This window comes from Cervus canadensis, chromosome 3, assembly GCF_019320065.1.
Source record: "Cervus canadensis isolate Bull #8, Minnesota chromosome 3, ASM1932006v1, whole genome shotgun sequence".
Taxonomy (NCBI): domain Eukaryota; kingdom Metazoa; phylum Chordata; class Mammalia; order Artiodactyla; family Cervidae; genus Cervus; species Cervus canadensis.
The window spans coordinates 113,113,948-113,133,063 of NC_057388.1; the positions used below are offsets into that span (position 1 = coordinate 113,113,948).

At 57.2% G+C, this 19,116-nt stretch overlaps 1 protein-coding gene across 1 annotated transcript; it reads right to left on the reverse strand.

Moving 5' to 3' along the window:
- Positions 1 to 393: 393 nt before the first annotated feature.
- IQCA1L (IQ motif containing with AAA domain 1 like) lies at positions 394 to 17,339 on the reverse strand. The gene is made up of 19 exons (XM_043462396.1): positions 17,329 to 17,339; positions 16,291 to 16,618; positions 14,917 to 15,036; positions 14,447 to 14,632; positions 11,796 to 11,867; positions 10,224 to 10,429; positions 9,365 to 9,449; positions 8,818 to 8,940; positions 8,589 to 8,664; positions 8,132 to 8,238; positions 5,352 to 5,435; positions 5,201 to 5,256; positions 4,434 to 4,516; positions 4,161 to 4,268; positions 3,350 to 3,549; positions 2,803 to 2,889; positions 2,365 to 2,542; positions 1,403 to 1,641; positions 394 to 994 (listed from the first exon to the last, which is right to left on the reverse strand). The coding sequence occupies exons 1-19, from the start codon at positions 17,337 to 17,339 to the stop codon at positions 890 to 892; spliced, it is 2,454 nt and encodes an 817-aa protein (XP_043318331.1). The 3' UTR covers positions 394 to 889.
- Between the last annotated feature and the right edge of the window lie 1,777 nt (positions 17,340 to 19,116).

The following is a 19,116-nucleotide window of genomic DNA, read 5'->3' on the forward strand; positions in this document are numbered from 1 at the left end:
AAGATACTGGGTCTGCCCACAGCCCTCGCCCGGCCCACAGGTGCCTGCCTTTCCCTACCGCCTTCTCCCCTCGCACCTACTCCGATCCACTGCTGCCCCAGAGGTGCTCCTGTAGAAATAAACCCTAGAATAGAAGGGACCTTGGAGATCCAACCACTCCTCACTTCACTGAAGAAGGAAACTGAGGCCCAGAGACAGGGAAGGACCACACGAGACCTCTCAGGTTGTAGCCAGGGTCCGCTGGCCCCACGCTCTGGCTTTTTTTTTTTTTTCCTATACTTACTGTAGACCTTTTTCTCCTTTTCCTATTTTTCTCCCTTAAACACCTCTGGCTTCCCAGATGGCCCTAGTACTAAAGAGCTCGCCTGCCAATGCGGGAGACATCAGAGACGCAGGTTCAATCCCTGGGTCGGGAAGATTCCCCTGAAGCAGGGAATGGCAACCCACTCCGGCATATGCTTGCTTGGAGAATCCCGTGGACAGAGGAGCCTGGTGGGCTCCATTCCACGGGGTCGCAGAGGGTCGAACACGACCGAAGCGATGGGGCACGCACAGAAACACCTCGGGGAGGGAGAGAGCTGGGGAGCCAGGTGGCGGGTGGCGAATGACAGTGGGTGAAGACACCAGGCGCGGGTCAGAGGGGTCTGGGAAGCAGAGCGGAGCCGGCTTGTGAACGGCCGGGCCGGGGGTGGGGAGAGGGTGGGTACGAAGTCGAACAAGCCTGAGCTGGGCAGGGGCACAGAGCAAGGGGCAGGAAGCACGGAAATGGACAAAGAGAGCAGGTCCCCGAGCCGTCTGGCCGTTTATACCTCTGCTCCACCCCAGCCCCCTCCTGGCCCGTGGGGCCCCACCCGTCCTGCTCCTAATCTCAGGCACCCCAGCCTCAGCTTCACTTCCTCTTCTTCTTCTCCTTTGCCTTGGCTTCCTCAGCAGCGTCCTGGTCCTTGAGAAATTTCATCTTCTTCTTGCCCAGCGGGGTCTTGAAGTACCAGTCCTGGGTTGTAGGAAGGGTGAAGGCAATGGGTCGGACTCTCGGCTCTGCTGGCTGACCTCGCCCTTCCCTTCCGATGGATCTGAGTCCTCCGCGCGCAGGTCCTCTGATCTCCTCTGGGGTCCTAGAGTTCCTGCCAGAGCCCTGGTTTCCCTCACACATCACCAGATACTCTGGGCCACGGTCAGGGGCGAGAGGCCTCCTCCCTGCCCTGCAGCCCTGGTCCTCCTCCAGCCATCCCCGGGGTCAGTGGCTGCGGGTGCCCAGCTGGCCCTGCCCACGAGTCCTTCCCTTCTGAGCTCCCTGGGGAGCAGACGGAGGGGTCCAAAGTGCACTATGGGCCTGGGGGGTGGGCTTCAGAGGGCTGACTCCCCCACTGCTGTTGGCCCTGCCCCCCCTACAAAGCCTCACCTTCAGGGACTCCTCCTCCTCCCGGTACACCGGGTCCAGCTTCGCCAGGGGCCCCAGGAACTCTGAGGTCAGGAGGGGCCGCCTGGATAGCTGCAGGAGCCGCCGCTCGGTCAGCACCGCCTGGATGGCTTGGAGGATGCAGCCAGCCGTGTAGCCGTCGGACACCTTGGCCAGGGCGCTGATGTCCAGGTGCTGGGTCCCCTTGGCTCCCTGGGCCTCGATCATATGCCTCCAGAGCACTGCGTGCGGTGGGGGGGGGTGGGGGCACACGGGGCAGAGAGAGGCAGTGGGCACCTCCGTGTCTGCAGAGGAGCTCTGTGCTTCTGGAGGGCCGCCCAGCATCCAGCAGCGCCCCTCCTCCCAGGGAGGTAAGGATCTTCCTCCCACTTAACATGGCAACTGAGACTCCGAGGACTTGAGCGACCCGCCCGTGTCTACACGGGCACACCAGGCCCCAGGCCCCAGGCCCCAGGGCGGCTTGTCTAGCCATCCCCCTAGAGCACCTGGAATGGAGGTCAGGACTCAGAGCAGGGGCCGATGGGGGAAGCGGGGAGCTTGGGCAAGGGCAGTCCCTCGACCCCTTCTCTGACCTGACCCCACATTCCCCGGCCTCACCGTGAAAAAAGTGAAAAAATATTAGTCGCTCCATCGTATCCGACTCTGTGCGACCCCATGGAGACTGTAGCCTGCCAGGCTCCTCTGTCCGTGGGATTCTCCAGGCAAGAATACTGGAGTGGGCTGCCATTCCCTTCTCCAGGGGAATCTTCCCAACCCAGGAATCGAACCTGCACCTCCTGCATTGCAGGCAGATTCTTTTACCGTCTGAGCTACCAGGGAGGTCCTGGGTCGGGAAGATCCCCTGGAGGAGGGCAGGGCTACCCACTCCAGCATCCTGGCCTGGAGAAGCCCACGGACGGAGGAGCCTGGCGGGCTGCAGTCCACGCAGTCGCAAGGGGCCTTACCATAGCGAGAGGCGTAATCGGGCCGAGGCAGGAGAAGGATGCGTTCGTAGGTGTGGCAAAGGCCCTTCATCTCGGCCACCTGTGGCCGGTCGGTGGTCCCAATCAGCATCACGCGGTCCCCGGGACTCAGCAGCCGCAGGGCCTTGGTGAGGTCCTTCTTTATTCGCTTCGGGTCCATCTGTTCCGGGAAAGGTGGGGAGGGAGGGGAGGGGTGGGGACCAGGGACATCATACGGGCTTCTAATTCACAGAGCTCATCCTCACAAGGACCGTGGTGGGTGGGTGGGTGGGGGGGTGGGCAGACAGGAGGGGCTGTCGGTCCCGCTTTAAGGATAAGGAAGTAAGGCAGGAGGACTCATCCGAGGCCACGTGGCGGGTGAGGTCTGGAGTGACGTGAACACACCCATGCCTGCCAGCCCTGCCCATGGGCTCTGCCCACCTCCTCCTCGTCTTTGGGGACCCGCTTATAGAAAGTCTTCTCCGCATTCCCAATCCAGATCACAGAGGGCTGTAGGTACCGAGCCACCTGGATGCATCAGAGAACAGAAGCCCGAGGTCAGACATCCTTGGGGGAAGGGTCCCCTCCCCATCTGGTCAAACCCAGGGTCAGGGCTGTCCTCGGTCAGTGGCCGGCTCCGTTCCCACATCCTGCCAGCCCCACCTCTGCGCCCTTCCAACACCCATCACATCAGAGTCCCTGCCCTCCCCAGGGGGGCGGTGGCGGTACGGGGTGGGGGCTATGTGTTCAGCTTCATCTCTGCCAAGAGAAGAAACTTCCCTGCCTCCCACTTCCTTCCCACCTCCCCCATCACTGGGGCTTCGGGAATCCACACATTCCCAGCAGGGACTGACTGGTGGGGAGACCTCACCAGCTCCTGAAACGACACCACCTGGGCAGCTGGGTGACCCCGCATCCCCCCGCCGAGCCCACCCAGCTCTGCTGTCACAGTTTGAGAACTCGAGATGCCGTCAGGAGACTCCCAGACCTTAAAGACAATGTGCACCAGCATCTGCACCCCAGTCTTGCCAGGGTATTTGCCCTGCAGGTTCTCCGGCGACAGGTCGAAAAGGTTGGCACCGGTCTCCGTGCACACGGCCTTCACCAGCATCTTCTTGCCCATACCGGAGGGGCCCACCAGGAGGATGGAGCGGATGAGGGGAGCCATGGAGTGTATATCTGGGGAGCCTGAGAGAGAAGACGGGGGGCTAGGAGCTGGCAGGGGGCCGGGGGTGGAGACGTTGAGTCAGGGGAAGTCAGGGGCCCCAGGCTGGGCAAGACTAGGGTCAGGTCACGGCTGCACTCTTCTGCCCCAGGGCCTGGGCAATGCCCCCGGGAGAGGCAGCCTGGATGGCGCCTAATGGTTTAGCAAGCCTAATTCCAAAGGGCTACATGGGAAGGAGGGGCCTGGAGGGGAGAGAGGGGTATTCAGAAGAGAGCCTCCCTCCTCCCAGTGCCCTTTCTTCTTTCCATCCCACCTGTTTCCACTCCTGGATTTTGAAGGAATGGAATTAAAGGGCGTGTGACAAAGCCCTTCAGAAAGATCCAGGCTCTGGTGTGTATCAGGGGGTGGGGGGCTGGTCTTCTAGGAACAGGACAGACTAGGGGAGATTGCTCAGGGCTGAGTGAGGGGCTGGAAATGTGGGGTCCTCAGCAGGTCAAGGGCCTGCCTGGCTTCAGGGTGTGACCTCTGGGGGGGGGCCCGAGGAAGGCATGGGGGGAGCCCGACACGCGTCCAAAGCCCCTGACGGATACAGCTGCCTGGACCGCCCGCCGCACGGCCCTGCCAGGCCTCTCACCGAGCCGCAGAATCGCATACAAGGCCACGTTCTGCCGGATGTCAGCCAGGGAGGGCATAGGCAGCTTGTTTGCCAAGTTCAGGGCCGATCCGAGATAGAGGCAGTCACCTGGGGTGGGGAGGGGGGCGCAGCCGGTGAGTGGCAGCCACTGGGGCAGGACACATGGGGAGAAGGGTCACGGCAGGGGTGGCAGTCGGCTTTGGGGATGGCCATGGCCAGGGGAACCGCTCCTCGGTCCCGCCCGGGGGGCAGGCGCTGGGGGGAAGGTCTCACCAACGTAGTCTTTCAAAGGCACTGTCTCGCTCTTCTTTAGAAGGCCTAAGACGACGAGCTCTTCAAACAGGGAGTCCATGGGCCTGGCAGAGCATGGCACAGGGGGGTGCCCAGGACAAAAGCGAAGGGACACAGTTTGGTGGGGGCGGTGCTGCAGGCAGGAGCAGCGGGGGCAAGGGGGACTCGCCAGCAGCATCCTGTCCACCTTCCTGCGGTCAGGCAGCATCGGAAGGCACGACGCTGGCCCGCTGGCCCAGACGGCAGCGTACCCCAGCCGGGTGCCCCGGGGTTTGAGTGGCGTGTGAGAAAGGATCAGCGCCCTCTGAGACCCAACGTGGGTGACACCTGGCCTCTTCCTAGAAACCACATGGAAGATGTACACGCACTCGGGAGGCTGGGGGGCGGGGCTGGCCATGAACGCAGCTGGCACCAGGAGTGAGTAGAAGGGGACCACTGGCAAGGCCTCTGACGCCCCAGACTGGGATGCCCAGGGGTGGTGGGCAAGTGGGGAAGGAAGGAGACACGGGAAGCAGGGAGCGTTTGGAACAATGCTCTGCTCACACCTCATCCTGAATCTCCACTTTCACAGCACTTTCTTGTGCTTGAGTTCATCCTCACGGCTCTCCCGTGAGTCTGGCGGGGCAGGGACTCAGAGAGGTTAAGTGATTTCCCCCAGGTCACACAGCCACAGAGCCAGGCCCCAAAGTCAGATCTGTCCTGGACGAGGGCTCGCTCCACCACCCCCAGTGAAGTGCGGGTTCTGCTACCTGTCTGGGGTCAGGTCTTTTTCCTTCTTCTTCCCGGGTTTCTTGCCCGCCTTCTTCTGGTAGAAAGCAAACACACAGGCAGTGGTCTTCTGTTCCTTGCCTCCCCCGCCCGAGCGCCCTGCCTTGTTTCAGCCCCAGCCCCTCGTCTTGCCTTCGGAGGCTTCATGGGTCTCGTCTCCTCCCTGTCCACGGCCAGCCTCAGGTTCTTCAGCTCCTGACGCATCAGATCATCCACCTGGGGGCCAGCAGGGGGTGTGATGGGGTGACCAGGGCTTGGGGAGGACAAGTAGGAGGCTGAGGATGAAGTCGGGGTCAGGGGGCCCTCAGGGAAGATCCAGCCCAGCCCAGCAATGGCAGCTGGTGGGGGTGGAGGGTTCTTTAGGAATGTCCCAACCCTGACCCACATCTTGCTCATGCTTGAGCCTGGCATTCACGTGGGCAGAAGCTCCGAGGATGAAGCCAGTCAGCTTTCAGTTCAAGCCCTAGTTCAGTTCAGTTCAGTCGTGTCCAACTCTTTGCGACCTCATGGACTGCAGCACGCCAAGCCTCCCTGTTCATCACCAGCTCCCGGAGTTTACTCAAACTCATGTCCTTCGAGTCAGTGATGCCATCCAACCATTGCATCCTCTGTCATCCCCTTCTCCTCCCACCTTCAATCTTCCCCAGCATCAGGGTCTTTTCCAAGAGTCAGTTCTTCCCACCAGGTGGCCAAAGTATTGGAGCTTCAGCTTTAGCATCAGTCCTTCCAATGAACACCCAGGACTGATCTCCTTTACGATGGACTGGTTGGATCTCCTTGCAGTCCAAGGGACTTTCAAGAGTCTTCTCCAACACCACAGTTCAAAAGCATCAATTCTTCAATGCTCAGCTTTCTTTATAGTCCAACTCTCACATCCATACATGACTACTGGAAAAATCATATCTTTGACTAGATGGACCTTTGTTGGCAAAGTAATGTCTCTGCTTTTTAATATGCTGTCTAGGTTGGTCATAACTTTTCTTCCAAGGAGTGTCTTTTAATTTCATGGCTGTGGTCACCATCTGCAGTGATTTTGGAGCCCCCAAAAATAAAGTCTCTCACTGTTTCCCTTGTTTCCCCATTTATTTGCATGAAGTGATGGGACCAGATGCTATGATCTGTTTTCTGAATGTTGAGCTTTAAGCCAACTTTTTGACTCTCCTCTTTCACTTTCATCAAGAGGCTTTTTAGTTCTTCTTCACTTTCTGCCGTAAGGGTGGTGTCATCTGCATATTTGAGGTTATTGATATTTCTCCCAGCAATCTTGATTCCAGCTTGTGCATCTTCCAGTCCAGCATTTCTCATGATGTACTCTGCATGTAAGTTAAATAAACAGGGTGACAATATACAGCCTTGACGTACTCCTTTTCCTATTTGGAACCAGTCTGTTCTTCCATGTCCAGTGCTAACTGTCGCTTCTTGACCTGCATACAGATTTCTCAGGAGGCAGGTCAGATGGCCTGGTGTTACCGTCTCTTGAAGAATTTTGCATAGGTTGCTGTGATCCACACAGTCAAACACTTTGGTATAGTCAATAAAGCAAAAGTAGATGTTTTTCTGGAACTCTTCCTTTTTTGATGATCCAGCGGATATGAGCAATTTAATCTCTGGTTCCTCTGCCTTTTCTAAATCCAGCTTGAACATCTAGAAGTTCAGAGTTCACATACTGTTGAAGCCTAGCTTGGAGAATTTTGAGCATTACTTTGTTAGTGTGTGAGATGAGTGCAATTTGTGGTAGTTTGAGCATTCTTTGGCATTGCCTTTCTTTGGGATTGGAATGAAAACTGACCTTTTCCAGTCCTGCGGCCGCTGCTGAGTTTTCCAAATTTGCTGGCATATTGAGTGCAGCACTTTCACAGCATCATCTTTTAGGATTTGAAGTAGCGCAACTGGAATTCCATCACCTCCACCAGCTTTGTTTAAAGTGACACTTCCTAAGGCCCACTTGACTTCGCATTCCAGGATGTCTGGCTCTAGGTGAGTGATCACACCATCGTGGTTATCTGGGTCATGAAGATCTTTTTTGTATGGTTCTTCTGTATATTCTTGCCACCTCTTCTTAATCTCTTCTGCTTCTGTTAGGTCCATACCATTTCTGTCCTTTATTGTGCCCATCTCTGCATGAAATGTTCCCTTGGTATCTCTAATTTTCTTGAAGAGATCTCTAGTCTTTCCCATTCTATTGTTTTCCTATATTTCTTTGCATTGTTCACTGAGGAAGGTTTTCTTATCTCTCCTTGCTATCCTTTGGAACTCTGCATTCAAATGGGTATATATATCGTTTTCTCCTTTGCCTTCAGCTCAAGCCCCAGATCCACTGTTTAAAGTCTGCGTGGGGGACTTCCCTGCTGGTCCTGTGGCTAAGAATCTGTCTTGCAATGCAGGGGACGCAGGTTCAGTCCCTGATCAGAGAATGAAGATCCCGCATGCCACAGAGCAACTAGGCTGTGGCCCACAACTACTGACCCCCACCCACAACTAGAGAGTCCACGCTGCAACGAAACGTCTCAAGGGCTGCAACTAAGATCCAATGAGGCCAAATAAATTAAATAGTCTGCGTGACCTTGAGCAATTTCATGACCTCTCAGCCTGTTTCCTCACCTGTGATGTCAAGAAAATCAAGGCGCCTGTCTCACACGTTGTTGGAAAGATTGTGTGATCCAATGCTCCCACGGTGGGTGGCACAGGGTGGGTAGAGGACGGTGGGTATGACCCTGGTGCAGAGCCCCTCATGACCCTCTCCCTCAGGGCTGTGTCAGAGGACCCCGGGGACCAAGATGCACCCAGACGGAGCCAGGACTAGGCTGGGCAGGTGGTGCCTAGAGGCAGGGTGCTGCAGAGGCTGGCGGGCCGGGGGCTGGTGGGCAGCAAGGATGGAGCCTGATCCTTGGGGGTCCCGCAGGAACACTCACCTGTATGCGGATCTCCTGTTCCACGTCTTTCCTCTGTTCCATCTTGAGGGTCTCGGAGTCAAAACTCTGGCTGGGAAAGAGGCTGTCAAATCGGTTCTTCCACAGATCTGCCGGTGCAGGGGTGTGTGTCCAGGATCCAGACGTACACACACACTCACACTCATGTGCACACAGACGCTCACAGGTGCATGCACACACGCTGGCCCCGCTCTCCTCTCACCGAGCTGCCTGGCACTTCCACCCAGCCCGCAGAGCGAGGCCTGATCCCAAGACCTGTGGCCACAGGATTCAGACCCAAAGCCCAGGGAGCACACCTCACATCCCTCTCCTCCTCGGCTTTTTCCCCTCGGCTGTCACCCCCACGTCCCCAAGCTCCCCACACGTGGCACGGGCCCACTCTCCCGGGGACCAAGGTCACCCCAAGAGCCCACAGGCCTGACCGCCCCCCTGCGCTCACTCGTGTACTCCTTGTGGCCGGCGTTAATTGCAGGGATGGATCTGGAAGGCAGTGCCCTAAGCATCGTGTCTGCTTCCTAGAACAGAGACATCCTCCGCTCGAAGCCCTCACCTCCGCGCATCACCTCCGGGCATCTGGGCCTGATCCTCCCAGACCCGCCTCCCGCTGGGAATTCTCTGAGACTCCGTGCCCCTGCCCCCTTGGTCCATGGCTCCAGGCGGTGCCTTACTCCCTTCTTGGTCTTTTCTCCCTTCTTCTTCTTTTTCTCTTTTCCCTCCTTTTCTTTCTCCTTATTTTTCTCTTGCTCCTTTTTTTTGTTCTCCTGGACTTGCACCTCCAGTTCCATCCTCACCTGTGACAGACACAGGAAGATGCTTCGTGGAAGACCGAGGGGGTTGATACAAGCCAGAGAACCCCGGGGCCTGAGCTAGGGATGGACCCAGGATTCCCAAGGCCTCGTGTCACTGGTGGGATCCAGGCGCTGAGGGTCCAGGAAGAAAGGGGCTCAACTGAGCGGGTGGGTGCTTGCTCAGAGCTGCTGCTCTCCCCAGGAGTCTCCATGGAGGTGGGGACCTGGAGTCACAGTGCTCTCATCAGACACGTTGCCTCTCTCTGACCAAGGGGGCCTCCTCCAGCTCCTTCTGGGGACCCCCTCCTCCACCACATCTGCGTCCTCTCCCCCAACCCCCACCACCCTCAGCTGACACGCAGGTTACTCTCTCTAACCTCAGATTCCACCTAACACAGAAAGGCCTCTATTCCCACCTCCAGGGTACCTGTTCTGGAGTCTTGTCTGCAAAGATCAGTGAGGATCCACCTAAAGACTCGTCTGGATAATCAGGGAATCGGCCGGTGAGGGCACTAAATGGACATAAGATGGTCGGAGAGATGGATGGATGGAAGGATGGGTGGACGGAAAGGTGGATGGACAGATGGGTAGATGGGTGGATGGATAGGTGGATGGATGGACAGATGGGTGGAGGAACAGAAGGATAAATGGATGATGGATGGGTGGACAGATGGGGGGATGGATGCATGGATGGATGGACAGATGGGTGGATGGATGGATGGGTGGATGGATAGGTGGATGGATGGGTGGGTGGATGGATGCATGGATGGACACATGGGCAGAGGAACAGAAGGATAAATGGATGATGGATGGGTGGACAGATGGGGGATGGATGCATGGATGGATGGACAGATGGGTGGAGGAACAGAAGGATAAATGGATGATGGATGGGTAGATAGATGGGTGGATGGACGGAGGGGTGGACAGATGGATGCGTGGACGGTCAGGTGGATGGATGCGTGGATGGGTGGATGGATGGAGAGGACGATGGAGAAAGATGAAGGACAAGGAAGACAGAGGGAGAGGGGGAGGGAGTGGATCCTTACAGAATAGAGTAGGGAGTGTCCCTGGACACTTTCCCATCTTATTCTGCCATTTTCTCTGCCATCTGGGGAAGCAGGAAGTCGTGTGTGGAGCTGTTCCCTTAGGCTGGGGGCCCCGAATTTACACCCAGTGCGTCAGCAGCATGTCAGGGATTCGGGGCTAAGCCAGGGTGGGGTGAGGAGGGCAAGAGGGGGGTCCGTGGTGGGGGAGGGGGCGGGTCTGCGGAGGCTGCGGACACTGACTGGCACTCGATGAACCACTGTCGGATCTGCTCCTTCATCTTCTCCTTCATGTCGGGCCCCTCCAGCTCCCTGAGGTGGTCGTGGGCCTTCACCACGGCCAGCTGGAACTCCTCCTCCTTCTCCGTCTGCCGGAGCCTGCGCACATCCGCCCCGAGGCTGGCCTGGGACGCGGCGCCCATGGGCTCCGCCGGGCTGGCCGAGGGGAGCTGGGGACGTGGACCGGGAGGCGAGGGGCTCAGGGGTGGGAGTGGGGCGCCCCAGCAACCCCCCCATCCCCGCACAGAGCTCCGCGCGCACACACACCCACGCGGAACAACAGGGCTTGACTGCATCAGGAGAAATTGTGTTTGGAGCCTGAAACTCGTCTGTGTAAATTACTCTGATAATGAGTTTGCTAGATGCATCCGGGCTGCCCCCCCGCCCCAAGCCCGCCCGCTCCCCCAGCACCCGTGCCCCCCCTCCCCCCAGCCTCCGGCCCCAGCCCCACCCCCACGCCCAGCGCCCGTGTTGGCAGCCGCTCCGCAGCCACTTTCCCGCCTCATTGGCTCCCAAATGTATTTTAAATATCACTCTGCGCAGAGACAATTACTGAAAACGCTGAGCTCACACTGTTGATGGGCCCGGGCGGCCGGGCTCATTCCTCACCCACCAGTCGTGCCATGGCCCCCTGCCCCCACCACCCCCCCACCCCAACCAAGACCCGACCCAGCCCTAGTCTCCTGGGGTCCGGCTGCCCATGTCATCAGCGAGCTCCGACCTCCGCTCCCACGTGGGGCCACCCAGTGCCTCCCTCCTTCTGAAGCCCCCAGCCTCCTCGGAGCGGCCATCCCAGCCCTGGTCTCCAATCCTTCTGCCCCGAACCCCAGCACCCCCTCCCAGTCCCTCCTCCAATCTCCCCTTATAGGCCAAGCTTTTGCGGCTCTGCCCAGGGCCAAGCGCCCTCTGAGGATCTCAGAACCCCACTCCGTGGTGGCTTCCTCTCCTAAGTCAGCAGAAACCAGCTGGGGGCCGACCACCGCAGAGCAGCGGGCTCCGGTCTGTCTTCCCTGCCTGCACCCTCACCCCTTCCTGCCCATGCTCCTCGCCCCCACCCTCCACGCACATTCATGCCCCTGTCACCCAGTTCACACTTAGTCATTCTGCCTGCAGGGCAGAGGAGAGGAGGGAGCCGGGGATCCCAGAGCGAGAGGGGAGCCTGTGCCCCGCCTCCAAAGGCTCTGGGGTGAAGGGGGTGTGTCCTCATCCCAACTGGGCCCCCCACGTGCTTCTCACAGAGGCTGCAGGAAACCCACTGGCCCTGGGAACTGGCCTGGTGCCGCTGCGGGGCCCACCCCCTGCAGCCTCTCCTGCCAGCTCCATCATGGGCCAGGGGACAGGATGCCCTGATCCACCGTCCCTCTCCCCACCCCATGTGTGACTTCCTTCCAAAGGGCTCTGGGAGGGAGGGTGGCAGCGGGAAGGGACGTGGCTTGGCAGTGGCTTTCTGCTGACCTTCCACCAAGGTCCCCAGACCCCCCTTCCCCAGTCCTCAGTGGAGGGAGGTGTGCACAGGGCTGGAGGCGGGACGCTCACCATGCCGATGAACTCCATCTCGGTTCGCCGGTCCTGCTGAGTGCGTTTCCTCTGCAGGTAACCCTTCCACACCTGGGGGGACAGACACATGGGCCTGGACACTCCCCACACTGCCTTTCTGCTGGGATGCAGGGTAGGGGGCAGAGCTCTGGGGAGGGCACCTCTAGGATACAGATCACTGGCCACTGACCCCTGAGCAGAGATAGCCCAGACAGGGTGGGGCCAGTCTGCACCCAGATGCCCGGCACTCTCAGAAACCCCCAGGAATTCCCTCCGTCTCATCTCCACCTTCTAACCTGCCTTTAAAAATATTTATTTTCTTAGTTGTGGCAGGTGAACTCTTAGTTGCAGCACATGGGATCTAGTTCCCCGACCGGGGATCAAACCTGGGCCTCTTGCATTGGGAATGCAGAGTCTTAGCCAACGGACCACTAGGGAAGTCCCTAATCTGCTGCAGCTTTTGAGGCACAAATCAGAGTTCAGATTCTACCTCCTCTGAGAAGCCCTCCCCACTCTCACTTTTCAGCATACTTACAGCATTTAGAGTAAAAGCTTGTTTCCACCCAGGCCCATAGACCTGGGTGCTGTTGAGACCATGCAGCTCCCCTAATTAATTCCTACATGTCACAGGGAAACTGAAGCCAGAGATGGGACATGGCCTCTCCCAGGTCCCAGGGCCGTTCGGCACAGAGCCGAGACCAAGGCCTGGTTTCCTGACTCCTCACCCAGGGCTCCTCTCCCGGCTACTCTTGGGCCTGTGGACAACCCAGTGCCCTGGGGAGGAGAAAAGAGGGAGGCAGGGCCAGTGCCTCGCCTGGTAGTTTGACTGAGACAGAGCCTCAGAGGGCAGGTTTTGTGGGCAGTCTCCTGTCCTGGCTTTGTCTTCCTGCTCCCATGACGAGCACACGAAAGACCCCTGATAACTAAGGGCCTCACACAGTCTCCCCTCTGATGAGGGCAGTGGGGAACCCGGGACCTGGGATGCAGTGTTTCCATACCCTCGATGTCTGGAGACAGGGACAAAAGGACTCGCTTTGACTTTCGGGTTGGGGGAGGATGCTCCAGGTTTGGGGCTGACCCTCCTTCTCCAAAGGCTTGTTTCAGTGAGCCCCGAGGGCGAGGACCCCCTGTTCACTCCTGGGGCAGCCAGACCTGGGAACCGGATGCACAGCACCCCAGCCCAAGTCCCCTGCAATCTGAAAATCTATCTCGGTTGGAGGGGACGTCTGTTCTCAGGGCTGCTGTCTGCTAGTTGGCTGGTTTGCTCTGGGTTTGGGGGGAGAAGTTCTAAGTCTCCTGTATTGGGCTGGGGAACAGAAGTTTTTGAGGCTCTAGGACTTGATAGAAGATGGGAGAGGAGCCTGACTTAAGAGAGAAAGCTCCAGCAGCCCCAGGTCAGCAGTCCTGGGCCTTCCTGCCCTAGAGGCGTTCTCTAGGGCACCTCCCATCTTATCAAGCAGGTAAGCACTGCCCCCCTGTGAGCCGGCTTAGCAGCACCTGGGGGGAAATCCGCCCCCCAGGTTGGGGGGGGGAGGGGTGGCACCTAGAGATGGAGCTGGGTGTTCTGTAGTGAGGTGGGAGGGTGTGTGATGAAAGGGTGACCTCGGGCGGCCCAGACCCCGAAGACACCTGGAGTCATCAATTCTCAGACTCCATATTCTTCATCGTGCTTCCTTTTGCCTCAGCTGCCCGGAGGCTCAGGCTACAATTCATGATTCATTTCTTTGCCTTTCTTTTTTATTTTTTCAGTTATGACAGAATGATAACATTTACAGGAGACTTGGAAAATACAGAAGAGAGTTACATATGGTTCCACTACATATTACAACTATTTTTTTTAAGTAGATAAACTAAGATTTTTAGCTGGAGCTTCCCTGGTGGCTCAGACGGTCAAGTGTCTGCCTGCAGTGCGGGAGACCCAGGTTTGATCCCTGGGTCAGGAACATCCCCTGGAGAAGGAAATGGCACCCACTCCAGTATCCTTGCCTGGAAGATTCCATGGACAGAGAAACCTGGCGGGCTATAGTCCATGGTGTCGCAAAGAGTCGGACATGACTGAGCGACTTCACTTCACTCACTTTCAATATCAAACTCTCAAAAATTCATAAAATGAATAGACAGAAAAGCAAAAGGATATAGTAGGCCGGAAAATTTTTTGTGACTAATTTTTCACCGTCTTACAAGTTTTGGGGATGATCGTCTACTCTGTTCTGCTGCTGCATTATGGATCTTTCTCCCCTAATTTTAAATTTTTATTTATTATTGTTATTTTTTAAATTTTTGGCTGCACCGTGTGGCTTGTGGAATTTTAGTTCCCTGAACAGGGATCAAACTCAGGTCCTTGGCAGTGAGAATGAGGCGTCCTCACCACTGGACTGCCAGAGAATTTCCTTTCTCCTCTGATTTTAATTATCCTTCTGTTTGAGGGGCTTTCATGGCATCCCACTTCAAGTCTTTTGGGGGAGATGGAGAACAAATAATGAATAAGATACATGTTTATTACCAATGAAGGTCCCTAGTTTAACATCTAGTTGTGGGGCAGCAGAATCCAAGCACCTGTGTTTCTGTCATCAATTGCTGAGCCAGGAAGGCTTCCTAGAGGAGATGACTTTCCTCCAGGGTGCCTGGTGTGGGGGGTGGGGGGGTTTTACCTTCTGTATGGTGATGGCTGCTTCATCCTGACTGAACTTGAACCGACCTTCCTCCCGAATCTTCCGGTCTCGCTCCTCCTCTTTCCGAATCTCCCGCATGAAGGTGGCCCGGAGCCTGCCTTGCCTGGCCCGCTCTGCCTTTTGCAGTAGGATTATGGCCTCAGTCCGGCTTAACATTGGAAAGCTCTGGCCACAGCAGGAGCAAAGGGGGAGGAAACGAGGGAGGGTTTGCCATCTCCAGCTGGGAGACCAGTCCCCCAAAAACACGCTGGGGGTATGTTCCAGGGCAGTGAGGTGCCCAAGTCGTGTGTCTCTGCCTTGGTGTGGGAAGGTTACGAGGAGCACAGCGCAGCCGTGAGGGGGCCAGGATTACCCAGAGCGCTCTCCAAGGTGGTGGAGGGCAGGACGGGGCCTCCGCGTCCTGAAGTAGGGAGCTCTGTTCCAGGGCGGGGGGTGTCTCCCTGACTCACCCCCTCTGAGATCTCTGGCTTCAATCTGGACAGCAGCTCCACCAGCATGCGTTCACGGTCCTTCAGGATGCTGGACTGCTCCAGCTCGAAATACTTGGGAATCGGAACCTCCAGGTCTGCCTTTGGGGCAACACAGGAGAAGAAGAGTTGGGAATAAAACTCCAGACCCTCTTGGCCAACCCATTACTGCTTTCAGCTGCATACATACCCCTGGGCCTGGCTTCCTCCATCCTAGAGCTCCAGGGTGCGAAATGTACAGACTTTGGGCAGATCGCCCCAAGACTCAGTCCCCTCTTCCTTTGACCCTGTCACGTGGCTAGAGTTGGATTCTGAAGGATCAGGGTAGGTAATGGGCAGTGGTCCCAGTCCTAGCTGTACATCTGAATCAACTGGGACCCAAGCTCTTAAAATGCAGGCTCCTAGGCCCTCCCTGGGCAACCACATCAGAATGGCAGGGCCTGGAGAAGGTCTGTTTTTTCAAGTCCACAGCTGGGTCTCAGGCAGCTAGTAGGGGAAACTTTGAGTCCACCTTAGACGTGGAACAGGGAGCCCTGACCTCAGGGTGGTCTGGAGGCCAGTGCAGAAGCGCTGTGCCCTGGGACTTGCTGATGCACAGACATCCCCTGAGGGTCTTGTGAAAACACAGAGACAGGGTAGTGGTTTGGGGTGCAGCCAGAGATTCTGCATCTCTAACAAGCTCCTAGGTGATGCTGACGCTGCTGGTCTGTGGACCACACTTTGAGGAACAAGCCTCCAGGGGACCCTTTCCAGCAATCCCGTGCAATGGGGTTCATGGCTCCTCCGAGCCAGACAGAGCTTCCAGCCTGACTCCCCCGCCACCCTTAACTACTTTTTTTTTTAGATTTATTTATTTATTTATTTTTGGCTATGCTAGGTCTTTGTTGTTGCACACAGGCTTTCTCTTGTTGCAAATGGGGGTTACTCTCTAGTTGGGGGTGCACAGGCTTCTCATTGCAGTAGCTTCTCTTGGGGAGCTCAGGCTCTAGGCTCAGTCCTGGTGGCTCATGGGCTCAGCTGCCACATGGCATGTGGAATCTTCCCAAAGCAGGGATTGAACCAATGTCCCCTGCATTGGCAGGCAGACTCTCAACTGCTAGACAACCAGGGAAGTCACACCTCCTAACTATGGTGCGTGAACTTCCCAAACCCCATCGTCCGATCTGCCCTGCCCGCCTTCCCTTGCAGATGATGCCCCAAGGCCTGGGGTGTCCGAGGAAAGTCAAGGCCGCCCCTACTCCCAGCTGGCTGGGGCTTGGTTTGCTTCCACAAGGAAGGGGAGATCAAGGCTAGCCCTCCCCCCAGCTCCCCGCCCCCCGAGCTGGGGTGGGCGCAGTGCTTGAGCAGCCCGCGCACCGGGGTGAGCTTTAAGTCCTGCAGCACTTGGTCCAGGCAGTGGGTCTCACACAGGTCGGCGCGAACCAGATCGTCTTTGAGCTCCAGCACGCGGCAGGCCACACTGTCCAGCAGCCGCCGCAGCAGCCGCCGCTTCTGCGGCTGCACCATCTGGTCGTAGAGGGTGTCGAAGCGGCGCAGCAGCCCCAGGTAGTACAGATAGAGCGAGGAGAGCCGGTACTGGAAGGACTGCCGCTCGCGGTCGGGAACAGCTTCCCCCAGCAGCGACTCCTGGTCCAGCAGCTCTTCCAAGATCAGGTGGGAGGAGTCCCAGAGGCGCTGGTAAGCTCTAGGGGGGGGTGCCGGCAGGGGGCGCCCTGAGTCTCAGAGGACGGGGAAGGGGGCGAGGAGGGGGCGCCCTGAGCCTCAAGGGGGGGAGGGGGGCCGGCAGGGGGCACCTTGAGCCTCAGAAGAACAAGGGCGGAGGGGGAGGGGTGAGGTCCCTTGAGGCGCCTGAAGACCTGAATTCAAGGTCCCAGAAGGTGTGATGCTAAGGAGACTCATGGCCCCGAGGGGGAGTCCCGGGAAGGGAGAGGCCTTCAGGGAACTGAGATGGTGGCCCCAGTCAGACCCCCTGAGGCTTAGAAGCTGAGGGACGGGGGCTCCTGGGGCTGGAGCCCACCCAGGGAGGAGCAAGGAGGGTGGCGAATGGGCACCGCCCTGAGGACCTCCTGCCAAGGGAGGGGCCTTTTGGAGTCTGTGGCTGGTCCCTCCAGGCTGGAGGGACCCCCAGCAATGTTGCAAAGGTCTAAGATGGTGGGCTGGAAGTGGGGGTGAGGGTGAACTGTAGAGAAGGGTACTGCATGGAGGGACTGTTCTGGAATCAGTAGCCTGAGGGAAACCTGAGCACAGGCGGGAGTGGCCAGGGTGGCTGTGTGAGTGTCTGGGGTCCAGGTGGGGCCGGCCCTCAGGAGCACCCCCACACCGGCCTTGTCCCCAGCTGCCTGGCTGCAGGACCAGGGAGGCGCCATGCCCTTGGCTCTCCCCTCCTTCACTCACGCCTCCGACATGGTGCCCAACTCTACTCTGAACTTTATGAGCCGGTCCTGGAATCCACAGAATGCCTGTGGTTCCACCCGGACTCCGCTCCACAAAGCCAGAATAGCCCAGTTTTAAGGGTTCTGTCCCATTGTCTCAAAGTTCTAAGGCTGTGAGGGGCGGGGGTGCAGGTACAGGATTGGGGACGCTTATCTCAGAGGACACCCTGGAGGTGGCATGCCAGGGGGCGTGGGCTCCCTTGTAGCAAGCCTTGGCCAGGGCAGACAGCCGGGTCAGCTGCAGCTACTTCCCTTGCGAGGATTAAATGAAAGAATGGGCTTTGTTTGACGTCACCCTGTAGACTGTGAGGCTCTGGGTGGTTGTTAGTCCTTAAAGGTGTTCGTCCAGCTGTTCTCTCGGCTGGAGACCAGGCCCAGCCTCCTGACACTCGTGTATGACTGCACCGCAGGGGCAAAGGGGCAGGAGTTGGGCTTGGCAGGCCTGGGTTCACGCGGCTTGTGGAATCTTAGTTTCCCAACCGGGAACTGAACCCAGGCACACGGCAGTGAAAGCGCAGAGTCCTACCCACTGGATCACCAGGGACATCCCCATGCTTCCCCCTTTACGTGAGCACAAACACGCCTGTTCCCCTGGGGTCTGACCTCAGTTCACGTGGTTCGAGTGAGCTGTACCTGTGTAAAGAATGACGCTGCAAGGAGTAGTGGGTGGGACTCAGTGGTGGTTTTGGGCTCCTTTTGAGCTCTCTGGGGGTTTCCCCATCACTGCTTCAGGCTTGCGAGGACATTCTTTGGAAAATTCAAAGCATATCAGCCTGGCTCGGGTCTGCTGGGGTAAGCTTTTAGCTCAGTGTCAAGTGGGGAACGTCTGAATAAATATATAAGGCAAAGGACGGCGGCGGGAGAGAGACAGAGGCAAAGAGGATCGGGAGAGGAATCCACCTGTCCCCAGAGCTTGCAAGGACCTTGCCAAAATGCAGATTCCCATTCAGCACTCTGAGCTGGGGCCCAGGATTCTGCATTCCTAACAAGCTCCCAGGGTGTTACAGAAGCTGCTGGCCTGTGAATCACGCCTAGAGTAGCAAGGAGTATAAACACAGTGGGAGTAGGGAGGAGCTGAGCTTCCGGGCTAGGTCTCCTGAGCCAGTCTTTTTCCTGCTGTGGGACAAAAGCGTGGATAATTAGTTCTCACCAGGTGGCATCTCCACTGTAGGCTTGACAGAGGAGGACACATGCATGACATATGTCGGGTCACAGTTCAGCCATCTTTACAGCAAGTCTTTTCAATATATGAACCTGAAGTTACAAAGGGAACGTAAAGTATTTTGGGCTGTTCACGCAGTCCCAGCCAGCCCTTCACTCCACCGCAGCAGAGGCTGAATTAGAAAAGGAGAATGTGGTCATGTGTTATGTCGTGAATCTAGGTGCAGGATGTACAAGTGGTTATGGTACTATTTTTGCATTTTTTTCTCTCACCAATTTGTTTCAGTTCCTGGTTGGGAACTGAAAACAAAATAAAATGGGAGAAGAAAAGTTAGGAGTCTCAAAAACATTCTCACCAACTTGTTCCGAAATTAAGGGGAAGAAAACCATAGGGGAAAATAAAAACATCTTTGAGATCCCAGTAGGTTACTTTGAAGCTTTGGGCCTTCGTTTTTGTATCTTGTAGATCTGTGTAGCCCGTGTGCCCAGCACAGGACAAAAATAATAGTCTTCTAGAAATGGCCTCACAGAATTCCGTCCTAAAGGAGGGATGCATGTGGAATTTCAGGCCCAGAGAGGGCGTGATGGA

Excerpts from the sequence above, each read along its gene's own strand:
- IQCA1L (XM_043462396.1), bottom strand. Across the intron at positions 8,665-8,817 it reads GAGAAAAGACCAAGAAGGGA|GAAGCAGACACGATGCTTAG; the intron begins GTAAGGCACCGC and ends TCTCTGTTCTAG. Across the intron at positions 8,239-8,588 it reads CGGCCACAAGGAGTACACGA|ATCTGTGGAAGAACCGATTT; the intron begins GTGAGCGCAGGG and ends CTGCACCGGCAG.